A 16,709-nucleotide genomic window follows, 5' to 3' on the forward strand; every position below is an offset into this window, starting at 1 on the left:
TAAAAGCTTGTTTGGCAAACGCGCAGAGCTGCCGCGGCGAATCACTCACCACACGCCACTCATCCGGTTGTCAAATGGCCGAGGTATGTATATGAACTGTGGAGACTTTGCCGTCAAGGAACGCACAAATTGCCATCCTACATAAAAGCTGTATAAATAAAGCCCTTTCAGTTTTCAATAGAACAACGAAGAATGTCGATTCCGCCGGACCGTGACACAGCTTATTCGTCGTTGCCCGTTCTTCAAAATTCATCTTTTTCCCCCAAAACAGTAGATCTCCACAAACCCAAAGTTTGTCCATGCTTCAGTCAAAGTTTGGCGCCCTTTTTGTGTTGCGCGATTTACGTGTGTGTGTGTGTGTGGTGGAGTGTCGGCCGCATCAGATTGGCGTCCTGTAATTTCTTGTTCAGTACAGCGTGTTTTGTGTTGTGTTTTCCGTTTTATGCTAAGCCGGCGAATTTGTTAGGTTCGCAGAAATGAGTGATGAGGAAAAAGATGTAACCCAGAGCGAGGAGGAAGAGGTCGACTTTTCGGCCAGCGAAGACGAATGGTTACCTTCGAAGAAGTCGTCCCAAAAGCAGGGTACGAAGCGTGCCATCACCGCCACCAGCTCGGAGGATGATTCCGATCTGGAGGACTTCGAAGTGGGTTCAAAAAAGCAGGATAAAAAGAAGTCGTCGTCCCGAAAAAGGTGTGTTTTGGAACCGAGGGAAGCGATCGTGCTTAACCTAGGTGTCGTAATGTCCTTTTTCAGACCCACTCCTTCATCATCGTCAGCAGCACGACAAACCAGCGGACAAGCCGGAAAAAAGAAACGTCTCTCACCCGGTTTGCGCGATCGTCTCTATCAGCAGTACAAAAACGATCTGCTCAAAGAGTTGCACCCCGCCAAGGCTCCTCTCAACAGCAGCGTGATGGATATTTTACAGAAATGTCAGTTCAAACGGAAACCCACGATTGGCGGCGGCGAGAAAAAATCTGTCGGCGCCGAAGACGATTACGATTCCTGCAGCAGTGGCGACGATCATCTGGCCGATCCGGAAAAGCTGGACTTGCGATCCAATTTCTTCAACAAAAAAGAATCCAAACAAGCGAGTGGCAGCGGCGAGGCTGCGGCCGCAGCCACAGCCACAGCCACTGCCACGGCACCGTATTTCGATGTGAATGCCGGCATGCGACTGTCCGATAGTTCCGAGGGTGAGGATGAAGAAATCGGTGAGGGTCCATTGCCAGCCTCGATTCCGAAGCAGGCCGCTGATAAGCTGATCAGCCACATCAACCAGCAGTCGTGTGAATTTATGAATTTTAACAATCTCGATCAATTTACGGCGAAGGTGGAAGAGGCGAAAAGGTTGCTGATAAACTACCAACAGAGGGAAGCATCGGAGAAACAGCAGATGACGGATGAGCTTACATCGACTTCTGAGCGGCACCAAGAGAGCGTTTCGAACCTACTGGCCCAAGGTGAGGTGACTGGCGGTATCTTGCCGGCAAAGGTAACACAATCCGGCGCTAGCACAGACTCCGAGTGGGAAGAGGTGGAAACTGGGGAAGCCGCAGATGGGCAGAAAGCTGAAACGAAGAACGAAGAAGGCGGTTGGCAGGTTACGATCGAGCTTGATAATGCTCAAAGCAGGAGAAAACGTAGGGAAGAGCTTGAAATGGAACTGTACATTAGGCGACAAATTAATAAGGTGAAGCGAGCGAATCAATTGAACTATCACAAGGTTAGCGTGCTGTTGGCCATCGCTATTGGGCAACGGTTGAACCGTACCGCTGGCAGTGCCCGTGTCCGGGGTCTATTGTTATCAACAATGAATGAAACAGACTGTTCGATAAAAGGAAAATGGAACACAATGAGAGTAGCGAAATTGGCCGACCGGTTTTGTGACGAATTCACCTTACAATCTTACGATATGGTCGGACCGTCGACGGGATGTGACACGCGTTTCGCGCTGTCACTCGCGATTTACACGCGAAAGGTACAGTGTCGTCGGGACTTTATGCTACTGTTTCTCACATATCTACGCCTAGCCGGGGCACAAGCCCGTCTCGTACTTTGCGCCACTGTACCGTCAAAGAGGCCAGCGATGAGCGATCTTTGTCCCATATCCGAGCGGCAGATAAAAGAAAAGTTTGAAAAACGCCTATCGGCTGGTAGCGAAAAGGAGCAAGTTAAAACGGAGATCGGTTCGACGGTTAAATCGACTTCACCAAGAGTACCACCAAATAAAGCAGATAAAAATAGCCGAATAGACGATCTTAAAGAAGAAGATGGTTCAATTAGAACGACAAAGGAAAACTCGGCAGTACCGAGACGGTCGCCCCGTAATGCTAAGAGAACTGTAGAAATGTCCCCTCCTCAGAAGCGAATCACCAGAAAGGCACTAGCAACTCTCAACATACCACAGCTTGACGGCGGGGATGATATACAGTGCGGAACGGGTCCGATTAAATCTTTACGGCGCTCGACACGCGCTAAGTCTGCAACGGAAGCAGCATCTCCCGGAACATCCCCATTCGCGAAGCGACAATCCAACACAACGAAAGTCATTCTGGACGCAAAAAGCATTTCTACGTCGCAAGTAACGACTGCAGCACGAAAAAAAACACTTTTTCCAAAAGAAACAGTTGAAACCGAGCAAACCCAGACGGGTGCAGCAAAACGAATAACTCGATCCAGCAGTCAGCAGCATTCGCAAAACACGGATGATGGCACGGCCAACAAGGAACCACCGGTTAAGAGAAGAATCACACGTCGCCGTGAGCCACCATCTGATGATGATGAAGCTTTTGAATTACCCGCTCGAAAAGAGCAGCAAAAAAGCCGCAAGAAACCCACGGCCACGGTAAAAGTATCACTCAAATCCAAAAAGGGGCAGGCCAAGGATCAAAAAGACGATAACAATAATGGAAAAATTCCGGCAGTTGTCGTAGAAAACATAGCGAACACAGGCCAGTCAAAGCGAACAAACTTTTCGATCAAGAAATCTCGAAGAGCCACAACTCCACAAACAGGAGCCCGAAAGAAAATCAACTTTCCTGCACCCAACTCGGATGTTGATAGCGATTTCGATGTAGCAAAGGCATCATCAAATCGTAAACCGAAAAGACAATCTGCCACCGCAGCGAAAGCTAAGAGATCGCCCATCGGCAAGGGGGAACAAGGGGGACCAAATAGCAACAAGCTGGACCTTTGGATTGAGTTTTATTGTGAACATTCCAAACGATGGATCACCTACGACATTGGAAGCGGAAAGATAGATTGCATCGATTATATTGTGGTAAGCAAAACAAAGATAAACGAAGATTCATCAACAAAAATTATTGTTTCCGACCATTCCATTCCAGCGAAACGCACCTAACCCGATTTCGTACGTATTCGCCTGGAACAACGAGGGCCACGTAAAGGATGTGACCGCTCGGTACGTTCAAAAGTGGAACACTGCCTGTCGGATGCTGCGTGTTGAGCAGAGTTGGCTCGATCGTGCCCTCGCATCGTTAATTGGTCCCAAAACCGACCGGGATCAGCTTGAGGACGTCGAGCTAAACAAATTCGATGCAAATAAGCCATTGCCAAAGACTATCGGTGAGCTGAAAAACCACCCTCTGTACGCTCTGCGACGTCATCTGCTCAAATTTGAAGCCATCCATCCACCGGAACCGCCAACGTTGGGCTTCATCCGTGGCGAGGCCATCTATCCGCGTGAGTGCGTGCATACGCTTCAGACACGAGAAAAGTGGTACAAGCAAGGGCGCGTCGTTTGCGCCTTCGAGACGGCGTACAAAGTGGTGAAGTGCTGGAAGTACGACCGACCGACCAACACCTGGCTGAAGGATCAACCGTGCGACCTTTTCGGCCTATGGCAGACGGACGAGTACGACCCCCCGACGGCGGAGAACGGTATCGTGCCACGGAACGTGTATGGCAACGTGGAACTGTTTACGGAGAAAATGCTACCGAAGCGCACCGTGCACCTCAAGTGTAAGTATATGGCTTTACTGACCGATGTAAAGTGATGTAATGTCATGAAAAAAACCATCTTCCTTTTCTCTTTGTCTCTTACCATCTTTGTAAAACATTAGTACCCGGATTGAATCGAGTTTGCAAACGCCTCCGGATTGACTGCGCTACAGCAATAACCGGATTCGAAATGGCAAAGATGCGCATGGTGCCTGTGTACGATGGGTTCGTAGTCTGCGAGGAGTTTGCCGAAAAAGTGGTCGAAGAGTGGTACAAAGAGATGGAGGAAGAGGAGCGGCGCGAACAGGAAAAGAAAGAAAAACGGATATACGGCAACTGGAAGCGGTTGATTAAGGGGCTCCTGCTGCGCCGGAAGCTTCAGAACAAGTACAATTTTGATAACATTGCATAGAAAGACAGGCATTTAAAATGTTTGTATCTTTGGAAAAAGGAAAACGGAAAGAGAAAGAAAGAGAGAGAGAGAGAGAGAGGAAGAGAGAAAGATAGAGAGAGGGATAGAGAATGAGGGAGGGGGGAAGAGACAGAGAGAAAGTTTACCGAGAGAAGGAGACAGAGACAGAGAGAAGTTATATTCATACAAGTGTGTAGAGTACAAATTTAAATGTTTTACAGTTTCAGGTGTTGGAAATTTTTACTACTAATATTGCAGTCAAATAAACTTTTAAAGTTTTAATATTTAACTTCATTACTTTTTGACTTCTTCAAAACCATACATTGTTATCGTGGATTTTTAATGGTTTCAGCATGTTTAAAAAAAAATTATCTTACATCTCTTACTCATTGTAATAAATGAAATTCTTCTAGACGTTCATGGCTCAATTCATGTCCGCTACACACGTACCGACTTGGAGATAGCCTTATTTGACCACAAAAAGAATACACAATGTTGGTTCTTTACTGAACCATGGTCACTGATAAGCAAACGAAAAATCTTTTTTTTTCCGAAATCCAACAGAAGGCATTAAAGATAGCCTTATTGGTACCGCTCCATCAGAGGACTGCTCCATCAAATCAGACACAAATAATCTGCCACGTGCGCCGCTGGACACCATCCCACTACCATCGTATGTTTTGTGTGCAATTGTTAGATGAGATGAATTTCATCTGCCATTGTAGCAACATTCCGCGTAGAAGCAATGAAAACATAACAGCATTCAGTACGATCTCTGGCCTCGTTCGAGACAGACTGGAATCCACGGAGCTGTTCGCGATGTTCCTCACGATTACGCTTCTCGTAACAGCCTTAACGTTTATTTATTTTTATCTATCATGGTACAGTAGCTATTGGACGAAAAGAAGTGTTCCCGGGCCGGCCCCAATGCTGTTATTTGGAAACTTTCCCAGTTTTTTCCTACGCCATCGTCCATTTGTTGAAGAGTTCCAGAAAATTTACGAGTTAGTTTTTGGCCTCGTAGGTCTGCGACATTCGGTCAACAGTTATTGACCCCTGTAAAATCTAATTCTAGCAAATATCGTTCCCGTGGTAACTTTGTCGGAGTTTTCAACGGCCGACAACCGGCAATAGTCTTGCAGAATCCTTCTATTATCAAAGATGTGCTGATTAAAAATTTTAAGAACTTCCAAGATAACGAGGTCGCTGATTCGTTCAATAAGGAAACAGATCCTATTTTTGGTCGCAATCCTTTTGTGTTGAAAGGCGAAGAATGGAAACAGAAGCGAGCGGAGATCACCCCAGCATTTACTAGCTCCCGTGTAAGTTGCAACATACAGGGATTGTTGCTTTGACTATTTCGTTTATATCTTCCCCAGATGAAGGCGCTTTTCCCCCTCGTAGAGGATGTGTCCCAGCGTATGAAACAGTACATCGATCGCAACACGAAACAACCCATCGAGACCCGCGAAATGTGCGCCAAATTTACGACGGACGTTGTGGCCAGCTGCATTTTTGCGGCAGACGCACAGTCTTTCACGATGGAAAAGGCGGAAATTCGGGAGATGGGTCGAAAACTGTTGGAACCCAACTTCAAAATCATACTCATGTTCATACTGATGGGTATTGTGCCTGCACTCAAAAAGAGTATTCCGGTGGCATTCGTCCCGAAATCGGTCGAGCAGTTCTTCATGAAGCTGATGAAGGATGCCGTAGAGTACCGAGAAAAGAATAATATAAAGCGGTCGGACTATCTAGAGCATCTGGTCAATTTGAAGGCCAAAAAGCAGTTAAGCATACTGGACATGACCGCCCATGGAGTAACGTTTTTCATCGATGGCTTCGAAACATCCAGTTTGAGCATGAGCTTCGCTTTATATGAATTAGCTCGCAATCCAGGCTCACAGACAAAATTACGAAACGAATTACTGGCGGCTCGTAAAGTAGACGGTTCCATCGACTACGAGACACTATTGGAATTGCCTTATCTCGATGGCGTACTGAACGGTAATCTACACCTAGAACGGTTGCGACATCACAGATTAACGCAAACTATTGTCTAAATTGCAGAGTCCTTACGTCTTTGGCCTCCATTGGCTTTCCTTTCGAAGGTATGCACCGTACCAACGGAAATTGAGCTGTACCGTGGTAAAACTGTAACGATCGAGCAGGGAATTCCCGTAATGATCCCGCTCTGGTGTATACATCGCGATCCCGAATACTTTGACGATCCACAACATTTTAATCCAGATCGCTTCGCCCCGGAGGCCCTTGGTACTGCGCTTTATCGCGACAAAGCATGTTTGTTGCCTTTCGGCGAGGGCCCACGTCAGTGTTTAGGTATGCGCTTTGCCCTAATGCAAGTGAAACGCGGATTGTTTGAAGTTATAACCAAGTTTGAGGTTTCCGTTAAACCGAAACCTATTAAATTAGATCCAAAAACATTTATTGTGTGCCCAAAGGATGGCTTGTGGCTAGATTATAAACCGTACGTATCGTAAGATATTCGTAAAAAAATAGTTGCAAGGTAGTATGTAATCTTGTATTCTTTCGTATTTTTGTAAATGTCTCATGTCGAATAAAAAGTCACAAAACAGATCAATTGAAATCGGCTTTGCATTGGGTTCCGGCAAATATATTTATTGCCGATGCTCACACCTTAGTGGTTTTAATCCGTGACGTTTGTAATTAAAATAAAACAAATACAGTTTTTTTATACCAATCTTACTTGACTTTGATTCACAAGAGCCAGAAACATGCCGAAATGCAGATAGCCATATTGGTAGGGCACGATATAATAGTAGAACGCATAAACACACCAAGGCTTCTGAATAACGATCGACGATGATAAGACCTGCAAGTGATAAAACAACGAAAGATAGCCATATTTGTAAGCGCCAAGAACTCGGTTGGGCGAGGTGAGGTAATGCTGGACCAAATGTACCCTTGATGTGTTGTTGAAACCACAAAACACACATACACACACCGACAAATCTGATCAATCACCAACCCGCGAATAAAAAATTCATCGAATTTATGCGACGGTCATTTGGAACCTAACTGGAACTGAGATTACGCTCACCATCGCACGAACGAACGAACAGAGCGATATTTAGACGACCTCGGCACATAGCCAGCATAGAACCGCGTAGTACGCGTCCAGATCTTCATTGAAACGGACCACAGTTTTTGGACAACCGTCCACGATGTTCCTCACGATAACCTTGCTCGCGACAGCGCTTACGTTTATTTACGTTTACTTAACATGGTACCACAGCTATTGGACGAAAAGGGGTGTTCCCGGACCGACGCCAATGCTGCTGTTAGGTAACTTTCCCAGTTTTATCCTACGCAATCGACCATTCACCGAGGAGTTTCAAGAAATTTACGAGTAAGTAATGGACGTCACCAGCATCTTTACCATCGGTACTACTATCCTACGATACCGAATTCCAGTAAATACCGCGCTCGTGCTAATTTCGCCGGAGTGTTCAATGGTCGGCAGCCGGCAGTGCTGTTGCAAAACGCTACATTCGTCAAAGATGTGCTGATAAAGAACTTTAAGAATTTTCAAGACAATGAGTTTGCTGACTCAATCAACAAGGAGAGTGATCCCATCTTTGGTCGTAATCCTTTCATGCTGAAGGGTGAAGAATGGAAAGAGAAACGTGCGGAAGTCACCCCAGCATTCACCACTTCGCGGGTATGTCTTAGCTTAGCACTAACCGTATTGGATTTGTCTTTTACACAATCCTCTACATCTATGTTAGATGAAAGCCCTTTTTCCTTTCGTGGAGGATGTGTCCCAGCGCATGAAGCAGTACATCGATGGCAACACTAATCAACCCATCGAGACCCGCGAAATGTGCGCCAAATTCACCACGGACGTCGTGTCGAGCTGCATATTCGCGGCAGATGCTCAGTCTTTCACTAAGGAAAAGGCCGAAATTCGGGAGATGGGCCGGAAGCTGACCGACCCTAGCTTCAGAGTCGTACTGATATTCTTGCTGATCGGAATTGTGCCCGCACTTAAAAAACTCATTCCAATCGCTTTCGTGCCAAAACCGGTAGAGCAATTCTTCACCAAGCTGATGGAAGATGCGGTTGAGTATCGCGAGAAGAACCACGTGAAGCGGTCCGATTACCTCGAACACTTAATCAATTTGAAAGCCAAAAAGCAAATAAGTTCGTTAGATATGGCGGCCCATGGAGTGACATTTTTCATCGATGGCTTCGAAACATCCAGCCTGGCGATGAGCTTTGCACTTTACGAAGTAGCCCGGAACCAAGCAGTGCAGGAGAAACTCCGTAGTGAACTGTTGCAGGCCCGTAACGATGATGGTTCCATCGAATACGATACGTTGCTAGAGCTCCCTTACCTCGATCAAGTACTGAGTGGTAAGTTGTGTGTTCGCCGAATACGTTTGAATGAAAAGAACACAAGAATTAATGTTAATCATACCATACCGTTTGTAGAATCACTTCGCCTCTGGCCTCCAGCGGCATTTCTTTCCAAAGTGTGTACAGTTCCAACCGAGTTGGAACTGTTCCATGGCAAAACGGTATCAATCGAGCGGGGAATGCCCGTAATGATTCCTGTTTGGTGTCTACAACGCGATCCGGAGTACTACAATGATCCCGAGTGCTTCAACCCGGACCGCTTCGCACCCGAAGCCGGTGGTACCAAATTATACCGTGACAAAGGATGCTACCTACCATTCGGTGATGGGCCCCGCCAGTGCCTAGGCATGCGGTTTGCCCTAATGCAGGTTAAACGGGGGCTGTTCGAAGTCGTAACGCGGTATAAGCTTTCTGTCAACTCGAAGACACTGCAACCATTAAAACTAGACCCGAAAGCGTTCATCACGGCTCCGTTGAATGGATGTTGGCTAGATTACAAACCTGTCACAGCATAGATTAGGTTTACTGATAACTGTTAATGGTAAACGATAAGAGACAGTCAGTCAGTAAGTCAGTAAATCATCGTTTGCAAAAGCTGTTATGGACAGCTGACAAACATCCGAAACTTATACACGTATCAGTTACCTCTATCATGGAATAAATATAACATAATGGTTTAAAGAGCTTCGTTGGGTAATGGCTTTATCTTTGAGAATCAACATAATGACACCCAGAGCCATCACTTTAACTGCATTGGTAGTCATATGTTTTTACCAAAAGGAAGTACTGGACGGGAGTCACCTACAATACATTACAAAACAAGCTGGCCAATTAAACTCAATTCAAGTGGCCGCATGAACCGTGTATGCTATGAACGATGATGGGGCAACATTTTCGACTGCACCACATCTCAGTTAACACCGAACTCGTAAAGGTTTTTCAATTTGTAAATTTTTCAGAAAAAAAGAAAATTATCACATGATGTGTTAAAAAGGGTACAGACGAAAAAGAACTTATCTTTGGAAAAATATTTTAGCCTCGAAAGACCTACAACGTATCTCTCCTAGCTCTTGAGCGCGTCATTAATGTTTGCCAACAGCATTGGTTCGAAATACCACGATTACGCCATATGAATACGACCTTGAACGTGACCGGCATCGCGAGACGGTGCCGGTTCAAAAAGAAGCAACAACAATAATGAGCCATCACGAGATTAAACAAAACTTCTTCAACAGAGTTATATCATTGTGTGTGCATTGTAGAATCGGTGCACTAATTCAGTCTAACCAAAATGTGCAATATTTAGATCACGTTGTGCACAGTTCTGTTTTTCTATTCTCAATTTTCTCCTTTAGGCGGAAATCAAGTCATTTCCAGTAAAAATGTCGGCTTTGAGCTCCGATTCAGATACGCTAAACTTCTATATATAGAGCAGCACAGTGGCCATAGATAAGAAACCAAAGTATGCGATTCATCATTCTGGACTATGCCGAAATCTGGCACATTCTCTATGTGTGGGTAGTGCTCCATAGAAACATGAAATAACATGTTTGTTTACTCGGATCGAATATAAAATGTATATTCAAAATGATGTTTAGATTTGAATTGATTGAATTTGATTGAAGATTGTATTAAATGCACAAAATAGGGAGGCATTAATTATTATATGCCTATCAAATGCAAAGAAATATTCTTGTTAAAGAAGGGAACAGTGTTTCACAATGCATAGCGCATTGCTTTCGCGCCGAAAATTACAAATTAACTGGTGCGTCTACGCCCAAATGAAACACCAACGCAGTGGCAGGTTGATCTCGTTTGTTGAGGTTAAGCAGATGCCAAAATCATAGAAACATGTGTAGTACGGTCACACATCTCCGTTGATTCAGGCTAGTTGCAGCGTAAACCGCTTGAAATCATCCTCACGATTACGCTTGTTGCGACGGCGCTCACGTTTATTTACGTTTACTTAACATGGTACCACAGGTATTGGGCGAAAAGGGGTGTTCCCGGTCCGCCGCCAATGCTGCTATTTGGTAACTTTCCCAGTTTTATTCTACGCCATCGTCCATTTGTTGAGGAGTTCCAGAAAATTTACGAGTAAGTCATTGCACTAACTGGTCTACGACATCCCGTTCGAAGATACTGACCCCTGTAACATCTGATTCTAGCCATTATCGTTCCCGAGAAAACTTTGTCGGTGTGTTTAGTGCTCTTAAGCCAACGATTTTAGTTCTGCAGCCGTCGCTTATTAAGGATGTACTGACGAAGAATTTTAGAAACTTTGGCGATAACGAGTTTGCTGATTCATTCAATAACGAAACAGATCCTATTTTTGGTCGCAATCCTTTTGTGTTGAAAGGCGAAGAAAGGAAACAGAAGCGGGCGGAGATCACCATTTACATCATTTACTAGCTCTCGTTTAAGTTGCAACAACTGTTGCAGGCCAGTAAAGATAATGGTTCCATCGAATATGATACGTTACTGTAACTGCCTTACCTCGATCAGGTATTCAAAGTTGAGTAAGGCTTTGTCAATTAACATGAATGAGGCTCTGATTTATACATCGCGATCCGGAATAATTCGATGGCCCAGAGTGCTTCTCTCCTGACCGTTTCGCTCCGGAAACTGGTAGTTCCAAGGTGTACCGTGACAAAGGCTCCTTCTTGTCCTTTAGTGAGGGGCCACGTCAGTGTTTAGGTATGCGCTTTGCCCTGATGCAAGTTAAACGGGGGCTCTTCGATCTCATAACCAGATACGAGCTTTCCATCAACGCTGAAACGCAGCAACCATTGAAGCTGGATCCCAAACCCTTTATTTTGTGTCCGCTCAACGGGTTTTGGCTAGATTATAAGCCAATACCACGAACAGGTGAAGTGTGAAGGAAAAGTAGGAAAATAATAGATAAGATACAGTCGGTTGATGATTGATTGTGAATGGTGTTATTCAAATCCGTGCTCATTTCTATATAAGGCACGTGTCAAAGGGCAATCAATAAAAAAATGAACATAATGAGATGTCTATTGTTGAGTATTAATTAGTAGATGAGAATGTTGTTTGAGGGGAAACGTTGAGGGGAAATGCGTTAATGAAATTGGAGTAAGGAAGCAAACTGAGCCTATGCATTGGGGAGTTCATCAATTCAAATCAAAGGTTTTCAGACTAAGTGTAGAACCTGCGATCCTGATGACTTTCACAGACACAAGCAAATGTTACTCTATCTTTCGTTAACCTTACTTTAATGTTCAGTTTGTTCGCGTAACATGTCCTTACGTGTTTGAATATGCACAACCGAAAAAGAACCGCTGAAACGTAACATCAGCGGTCCTCGATGTCGCTTCAATTGAACTCAATTGGAATATTGGAATGATGCCCACTGTGCCGACGATGATGCTGCATTTATTGTGGCAACCATGGAGCCGAATCCCTACCGACAATGATTTAGCAGAAAAGAATGCAAGAATATGAAATTCTATCATTAAGAAATTTTTGCCGACTCCATTTACCAGTTTTGCTCCATTTACCAATTTTTGTTCAGAACACGTACTTTAGAATCAAATGATTTACTCTAAATACGGCCATAGATTTGCCACATTGCAGTTAGTATAGCGCTAACCAACCAACCGGTTTAATCGTTTGAAATACACCTGTGGCAGTCCCACAAAAATATTTTATTTCAATATTGAATTGCAATCCAACTATTCAACCATATCCCCTTATATCATCCGCCATTATTTTACAAAATGCAAATCTAAGTCAAATTACTTAAAATAAAATAACCTTGCGTTCATATGTGACCTGTGATGCTTGAATAAATCCAAAATATAAAATAAACAAAACGACCAGTCAGAGATCGTGATGTTGAATGGCGAAAAGTTCATCTGGAAGAACGGGACGTGTCGAAGAACTTTCACTATACCATAAAAATTGATTTTCAAATTAATACACTGGCATAGTTCGAGGTTACTTCTATCGCACTGGAACAGATTAACCGGTGCGTCGTAGGCAATCACGTTTATTTTTAAGCACACAGCACAACATTGTAGGACCATGTAGACATCATTTGCATCATTTTGGACGGGATGAATTTCACTCCGCATGACCACTACTCCAGATGTATGCTAGATGGTTCGATTCGCTAAGTCCACGTCCGCAAGGTCCGGTATAAGTATCTGTTCGTTACAAGGTCTGCTATCACTGATTGCGCTTCCAGCCATTGCCGGGACGCGCAGCCTAGCTGGGCAGCCCATGTTTGAGACACCGGTCAGTTCAAATTTAGCGATCGTTCTGCACAGAGACAGCAAACGATGATTCTCACTGTGCTCGGTGCCGTTGCCGGGTTGCTGGGAGGGTTGTACCTGTTTCTAGCCTGGGAATTCAACTACTGGGAGAAACGTGGAGTGAAAGGACCAAAACCGAAGCTGCTTTTCGGCAACCTTCCGTATCTGCTCACCCGAAAGCGCAACATGGTCTATAACTACGAACAGTTGTACAAGTAAGTGATTTCTGATGTTGATGTGGCCAGTTGAGGAAATGTTTTGTCAGTGCAAGAAAGCAGATGGCAATGATTGGTGTCGGAGGATGGTGTTTTTTTTAAATGTGTTTAGTGTAGTGCTTTCTGCTGTTTTGTATGCCAAATTCCATATAAAAAGTTAACATCTTTCTTCATTGAACTGTTTCTGCCAATTAATCGATTACGTTTCATCGGGCTCGTCAATTAATTTAGTGTCGCCGAAATATTTCTGCTCCTGATATTGCTCAATTTGCAATATCAAATGAATCGTTTTTCTCCAAATAAATTAATAAAATGTTACAGTGATGTGGAGGTTACCAACCCAGTGAACAATTTTGAGTGACCGAGGTACCCCTCCGCCTGAGGAGGGGACGAGGAAGGCTGAAACGAGTGAGCTCGAACGCCCCTCTGCCTGCGGCAAAGACGAGAGGGGGCGGGCGCGACGCTCGCTGCAGTGAGCAGGCCGGCTCATGAGGGTCCGCTCGTGGGCAGCGGCGGAAAAGACGGGGGAACCAAGAGAGGAGGGAGTTTCACGCGCGAGCTTGTGGGTTTAAATTACCTGGAGAGGGAAGGGCGGAAGGGCCGAGACGCGAAGCGACCGCGAGCATGTGGAAGACGAACGAATGAAAGAAAGGAAAAGGAATAGAAAAAAGGGACAGAGCGACACACAGTCCCGAGCGGCTCGCGAAGCACACCGGCAGTCGCATAAAGCATTCCGTCGGGGACTTAACCGAATTTTCGAGTCGCGGCAAAGTCGAACTCTGTCTATTTTGTATAGTGTGTGTAGGTGCTTTGATCAAGTTGCAAGTTTCTACCAAGTTCAAGTGCATTCCATCATGTGTGATCCTGATTGAAATAATACAGGTAAGTTTATTGGACAGTGTTCAGTAGTGTTCAAATAATGTTGACAAGTTTTCACTCTGCTCGTTTCAGATCTCTACCTCAAGCTGGTCAAACTAAGTAGCGATCGACTGGAATTAACACGGCGGCACCGGCATTTACGGCGGCACCGGCATTTACAGCGTCATAGGCGTTTACACCACGGCGTTTACATCAATGCACTGAAGCAGGACGGCGAACGGTAGAGTGAACGAAAAAGCGAACACACAAAAGCGAGAAATAAACGGCACTGCGCATGTCCAAACCGACACGAAGCATTTTCACTTCGGGAACCGACAGGGGATACGAGAGAAAGAAAGAGGGAGAGGGCATATATGAGAGAGGGAGACGACAAGGGGCACGCTCGAGAAAAAAATCGAAAGATTATTTTCTGCCATCGAAAGATTGGGCCATCTCACAAGGGATTTAGATAGGCGATTTACATTAGTCTTTCGATAATCTTTCGATTTTCTTTCGATCATCTTTCGATAATCTTTCGATGCTCCATAGTGAGAAGAGCGTCGGGCACTCAAAATTGTTCACTGGGAATGTTCTCACATTCTCTTCCGATAGCGACTACAAGAATGAACCCGTTGTCGGTTACTTTAGCATTCGAACTCCTCAGCTGCTAGTAAAGGATCCAGAACTGATCAAGGAGGTGCTCAGCAAGAGTTTTCACAATTTCGGCGCAAACGAGTTTTCGGACACCGTGGACGAAAAATCTGATCCGCTACTGGCACGAAACCCATTCAGTTTAAGCGGCGAAAAGTGGAAAAATCGTCGCGCAGAAATTACGCCAGCTTTCACCAACAATCGGGTAATTCAATAATGAAATCATCAAACAAGGAACGGCATGAGACGTGTATAATATGGAAAGCGACGTTTAATTATCAAACTTTTTGTTCTTTCTGGACAGATTAAATCGCTCGTGCAACTCATGGATGAAGTTTGCCAGAACATGACGAAGTATGTTGTTGCTCAAACCGATTCTACTACCGGAGTAGCCAAGCTGGACACGAAGGAGGTAAGATGGATGCTTGTCGTGTGGGCGAAAAGGTACCCTGACGTTCTTATTTTAATTCACTCTCAGCTAACATCCAAGTACACTACTGACGTTGTGGCAAGCTGCATTTTTGCTATCAACGCGCAGTCCTTCGAAAAGGAGAAGCCAGAAATCCGTGAAATGGGAAGACGCATAATGAACTTCAGCTTCGTTGTTCAGCTGGTACTGCTGACGACGACGTTCATTCCATCCATAAAAAAGTTCTACAAGTTCACTTTCATACCGAAGGACACCGAGGCCTTTTTTATCCGCATAATGCAGGACGCGATTCGCTATCGGAGGGATAATAAAATCAACCGCACGGACTATCTGGACTACCTGCTGCATCTGCAGGACCGGAAGCAGATCACAGACATCGACATGGCGGGACACGGTGTATCATTCTTTGCCGATGGATTCGAAACGTCTAGTTTGGCGTTAACCTATTGCCTCTACGATTTGGCCTCAAACCGCGACGTGCAGGATGCCCTGCGTAGGGAAATTATTTCGGTGAAACAAAACAAAGAGGGAGGCATGTCCTACGAGAATTTGATGGAAATGCCCCTGCTGGAACAGGTACTTTGCGAATCGCTGCGAATGCACCCGATCGTGGCAGTCATGTCAAAACAGTGCACGGCGGATACGGTATTGATCGCACCTAACGGTCAAAAGATTCCAGTGGAACAAGGGACTACGGTTGCAATACCATACTATGCGATTAACTTCGATCCGAAGTACTTCGACGACCCGCATCGCTACAATCCGGAACGGTTTTCTCTGGCCAATGGAGGCAGCAAGGCGTACCGCGAGCGTGGCGTCTACTTTCCGTTCAGTGTTGGTCCCCGGATGTGCCTTGGTATGAGGTTTGCTCAAGCGCAGGTGAAACGGGCGATCGTCGAGATTATTGAAAAGTTTCAACTGACAGTAAACAGGAAAACGCAAGAACCGTTCGAGATGGACCCGACGAATTTCCTACTCTATCCGGTAGGCGGAATTTGGCTGGACTACAAGCCCATCGCCTAGAAAACTGGTTCCCCACAATGTTGCCTTCATAGCCGCCTTTAGAGGAATTAAGTGTCCCGCGCCCCTTTTCAGAGCGTCCAATGGATAAATATTTGGACGAATAAAAGCTTTTTATTACTGTATTTCGATTTTTTATATTTGTATAAAACAACAACATATTTATTGAGAAAAGTTATTATAGTAACAATATTTAATCAAACATTACATGTATTTAGTAAACATTGCAGTTTTGCAAATTTTAGCAATTGCTGTTAAAGCCAACAAATTTGATGTAAATCAAATGTAATTCAATCAATTATTAATAGTAATCTGTTTTTTGTGCAAATACACAATATAATTTATAAGAAGAGCGTGGAAGCTCTTTTATTAGACGTTTTGTGATCAGTACGATGTACGGTATCGTACGATATTTGTTCAATCGAACATTTGCTGCTGAATGAGGGCTATTGAAACTATCAAATCAACATTTACACAACTT

The 16,709-nt window shown here is 44.7% G+C and overlaps 3 protein-coding genes across 3 annotated transcripts; all 3 read left to right on the plus strand.

Annotated features, from left to right (window-relative positions):
• The first annotated feature begins 476 nt into the window (after positions 1-476).
• Positions 477-4,376, plus strand: LOC128273910 (DNA repair protein complementing XP-C cells homolog). The gene is made up of 4 exons (XM_053011983.1): positions 477-691; positions 755-3,284; positions 3,352-3,985; positions 4,087-4,376. The coding sequence occupies exons 1-4, from the start codon at positions 477-479 to the stop codon at positions 4,374-4,376; spliced, it is 3,669 nt and encodes a 1,222-aa protein (XP_052867943.1).
• Positions 4,377-5,195: 819 nt separating this feature from the next.
• On the plus strand, positions 5,196-9,392 carry LOC128270166 (uncharacterized). The gene is made up of 8 exons (XM_053007572.1): positions 5,196-5,380; positions 5,452-5,698; positions 5,756-6,383; positions 6,447-6,873; positions 7,540-7,767; positions 7,833-8,079; positions 8,147-8,774; positions 8,853-9,392. Exons 1-8 carry the CDS (start codon positions 5,196-5,198, stop codon positions 9,290-9,292), a joined length of 3,030 nt encoding a protein of 1,009 aa, XP_052863532.1. The 3' UTR covers positions 9,293-9,392.
• Positions 9,393-13,072: 3,680 nt separating this feature from the next.
• On the plus strand, positions 13,073-16,353 carry LOC128275756 (probable cytochrome P450 28a5). Its single transcript, XM_053014367.1, has 4 exons — positions 13,073-13,269; positions 14,740-14,983; positions 15,083-15,190; positions 15,257-16,353. The coding sequence occupies exons 1-4, from the start codon at positions 13,082-13,084 to the stop codon at positions 16,229-16,231; spliced, it is 1,515 nt and encodes a 504-aa protein (XP_052870327.1). The 5' UTR covers positions 13,073-13,081; the 3' UTR covers positions 16,232-16,353.
• Positions 16,354-16,709: the final 356 nt, after the last annotated feature.

The sequence above is a fragment of the Anopheles cruzii genome, chromosome 3 (assembly GCF_943734635.1).
Source record: "Anopheles cruzii chromosome 3, idAnoCruzAS_RS32_06, whole genome shotgun sequence".
Lineage (NCBI taxonomy): Eukaryota > Metazoa > Arthropoda > Insecta > Diptera > Culicidae > Anopheles > Anopheles cruzii.

Excerpts from the sequence above, each read along its gene's own strand:
- LOC128270166 (XM_053007572.1), top strand. The coding sequence starts at position 5,196 with ATGTTCCTCACGATTACGCTTCTCGTAACAGCCTTAACGTTTATTTAT. Across the intron at positions 6,874-7,539 it reads GATTATAAACCGTACGTATC|ATCTTCATTGAAACGGACCA; the intron begins GTAAGATATTCG and ends GTACGCGTCCAG. Across the intron at positions 7,768-7,832 it reads GAGTTTCAAGAAATTTACGA|TAAATACCGCGCTCGTGCTA; the intron begins GTAAGTAATGGA and ends ACCGAATTCCAG.
- LOC128273910 (XM_053011983.1), top strand. The coding sequence starts at position 477 with ATGAGTGATGAGGAAAAAGATGTAACCCAGAGCGAGGAGGAAGAGGTC. Across the intron at positions 692-754 it reads AAGTCGTCGTCCCGAAAAAG|ACCCACTCCTTCATCATCGT; the intron begins GTGTGTTTTGGA and ends GTCCTTTTTCAG. Across the intron at positions 3,285-3,351 it reads ATTGCATCGATTATATTGTG|CGAAACGCACCTAACCCGAT; the intron begins GTAAGCAAAACA and ends ATTCCATTCCAG.
- LOC128275756 (XM_053014367.1), top strand. The coding sequence starts at position 13,082 with ATGATTCTCACTGTGCTCGGTGCCGTTGCCGGGTTGCTGGGAGGGTTG. Across the intron at positions 13,270-14,739 it reads AACTACGAACAGTTGTACAA|CGACTACAAGAATGAACCCG; the intron begins GTAAGTGATTTC and ends CTCTTCCGATAG. Across the intron at positions 14,984-15,082 it reads CAGCTTTCACCAACAATCGG|ATTAAATCGCTCGTGCAACT; the intron begins GTAATTCAATAA and ends CTTTCTGGACAG.